Source organism: Palaemon carinicauda, chromosome 28 (assembly GCF_036898095.1).
Source record: "Palaemon carinicauda isolate YSFRI2023 chromosome 28, ASM3689809v2, whole genome shotgun sequence".
NCBI lineage: Eukaryota > Metazoa > Arthropoda > Malacostraca > Decapoda > Palaemonidae > Palaemon > Palaemon carinicauda.
The window spans coordinates 2,213,929-2,216,592 of record NC_090752.1 but is presented as its reverse complement, the minus strand read 5'-3'; the positions used below and the strand labels follow the sequence as shown (position 1 = coordinate 2,216,592).

Genomic DNA, 2,664 nt, shown 5'->3' with positions numbered 1-2,664 from the left:
AGAGAGAGGAGAGAGAGATGAGAGAGAGAGGAGAGAGAGAGAGAGAGATGTTGTGTTGAGAAATATTTCTAGGCCTGAGAGAGAGAGAGAGAGAGAGAGAGAGAGAGAGAGAGAGAGAGAGAGAGAGAGAGAGAGAGAGATTTTTTTTGTTTTAATCAATTTATTGCGCCCATTGGCGTCAGACATTTGAGTACATGGTAATACAGTAATATTGTTTACATCTACATTGTAATTCAGTTATACCTAAAGAATAAAAAAAAAATTATATACAGACATTTAAGTACATATTTAAACAGTATTGTTTATATCTATAGCATATAATGAAGGCTATACAAAGGAATACAAAATAAAGTATAGACAGTATTTAGTACATATCAAAAATAATATTGCTCATTTCTATATTTATGGTTATGCAAATGAATTCATATGGAATACAAATTAAATTTAGTTTGATTTCTTAGGTAGGTTGTACCTATCTTTAATTAACATTACAAAACAGCTGATTATTCAATATCCACCAAAGTGAGGATGGCGCATGAGGATCTCATCGAGCAAATCATTATCTTTCATTAACTTTTTACATGTATCAACTACTGTGAGTCTTTGGGGTAATATGTCACTAACAAGAGGACATTCCAGGCAATAGTGTTCTAGGGTGTTGGCGTTGGGTGCGTCACATAACCTACATGAGGAGAAGTGAGGAACTCCATCTTGCTCAGCCACCTGCCAAACTGGTCGCCAACCCAGCCGAAGACGCGCACAAATCACGTTATTTTGACGAACATGAGTCCACTGCGGCGATATTTATGTTGGTGAGGAAAGAAGTGATCATAATGCTGTATTGATATACTGGTGGCTCTCTCGGCATTACTACGATGATGGGTAGGTGAGTGAGCAGCTTGGCGCACCATTTTTCTGCAGCACAGGAGAGATGGACTGGGAGCATCAACATCTGGAGGATCCAGTTGACAGGCAGCCTTTGCGAGATGGTCAACGGTGTTGTTAGCCAGAAGACCCACGTGAGAGGGAATCCATAGGAAGTGCACTACCAGTGAGCTCATGCTGGCCATGTCTAGTTGCCTATGTATTTGTGTAACCAGGGGCTGGTATGCTGGCTTATGCGAAGAAAGGGCTTGGAGTGCTGGTTGCGAGTCGCAGATGATCAAGCCGTTATTTCTGGTCCGTGTGATTAAAATAACTGCATCTAGAAGTCCATGTAGTTCACAATACGTGGAGCTTGATGACTTTGGGAGGCGACGGCCTGTCCAGCCCTCTGGCGGGGGTTCCAAAGTGGGGGAAAAAACAGCACATCCAGCACTGCCATCCTGCTGTAGGGAGCCATCTGTGTAGAGGTGATGGGCTACACTGAGGGACGAGGATAATCTGTCGATGGTCTCCAATGCACGTTGTTGTTGAAGTTGAGGCAAGTCAGTCTTAGAGACTGGAGTGTAAGAGATTTCTGGCACAGGAGTCTGCCAGGGTGCAAGGCCATGATCCACATTCTCTGCCACGATGTTGATGTCAAGCCCCCGAATGCTTGAACAGACTGTACTAACTAGTGTACGTCCCCCCTGGCGTAGTTGTGGACGAGGTGCATCTAGATCGAGAGAAGTTCTGATGATGTTTGAATAGTGAGGAGACAGGTGAGGGTTATACAGGCATTTGATACTGAAGTAGGTGACATGGGAGTATATTCTCTCAACGAGTGGAGGGAGACGGAGTTCGTGTTGCATGTTTACAATTCTAGTGGATGCTGGACAACCTAGAATGAGTTTCATTGCTTGGTTCTGGAATTTTTCAAGCGGCTGTAGAGTTGATCTAGAGAGTTGACATAGTGCAGGGGAAAGATAATCTATCACTGAGCGTAAGAAAGCAATATATATGGTTCTGGCAACTGGGATAGATACTCCTGCAGAATAATTAGTAAGCCACTTGAGAGGAGTCAGGCGTCGCTGTAACCGGGCCAGCAGATCTTGAACAATGGGATGTACTCTCTGTCTCGCTGGAATGGATGGTGTAATTCGCACTGGCGCTCCCAAGTAAATATATTGTGTGCATAAAGGTACAACATTGTTCCCCACAGTAAATTCTGGTAGATTCCTTGCTGGCCTTGGGGAGAAGATTCTACTTTTTCCTGGGGAGATGATAAGACCACAGGAGGATGCTGATTCGTAGAAGGAAGAAAGGAAGCGTTGCAAGTGATCCGGAGAGGTTGAATGAATGCAAATATCGTCTGCGTAGCATGTGATGGTTGCGTTATCAGTATCAGGAAGTAAGGAAAGAAGGCGATGTAGGAAGGATATTAAATAAAAATGGACTAAGTACTCCCCCTTGTGGAAGTACCAAGTTCAAGTTCCTTTGCAGTGCTCAATGCTCCCTTAAACAGCACACGAGAGACTCTATTTCAAAGATATCCACGTATCCACCTCAAAAGGTTTCCCTTGATTCCAAAATCAATAAGCTGGTCTAAAATAATGTCTCTATTTGCGACGTCAAATGCACTTTTCAAATCAATGAAAGCTACAACACTGGTTGGGGAGAGACGAGGTGTAGAGCTCCATGAGACAATGATGTGTTCCTCGTTGGGTTGGGAAGCCGTATATTCTAGACGAAAGCTTATCTTGCAGCCGGAACATAAGGCGTGAGAGGAGAATACGTTCAAAT

At 43.5% G+C, this 2,664-nt stretch overlaps 2 protein-coding genes across 2 annotated transcripts in view; both read right to left on the bottom strand.

Annotated features, from left to right (window-relative positions):
• Positions 1–2,664, bottom strand: part of LOC137621973 (ionotropic receptor 21a-like) — a 194,940-nt gene that overhangs the window by 44,107 nt on the left and 148,169 nt on the right. The gene's annotated exons all lie outside the window — the stretch shown is intronic.
• The window catches only part of LOC137621381 (uncharacterized), a gene marked incomplete at its 3' end in the record, with an annotated part of 2,697 nt that continues 1,142 nt past the window's right edge, over positions 1,110–2,664 (bottom strand). The window contains exon 2 of the mRNA XM_068351679.1: positions 1,110–2,233. Within this exon, the coding sequence (XP_068207780.1) occupies positions 1,110–2,233 (1,124 nt within the window). The remainder of the gene's footprint in view (positions 2,234–2,664) is intronic.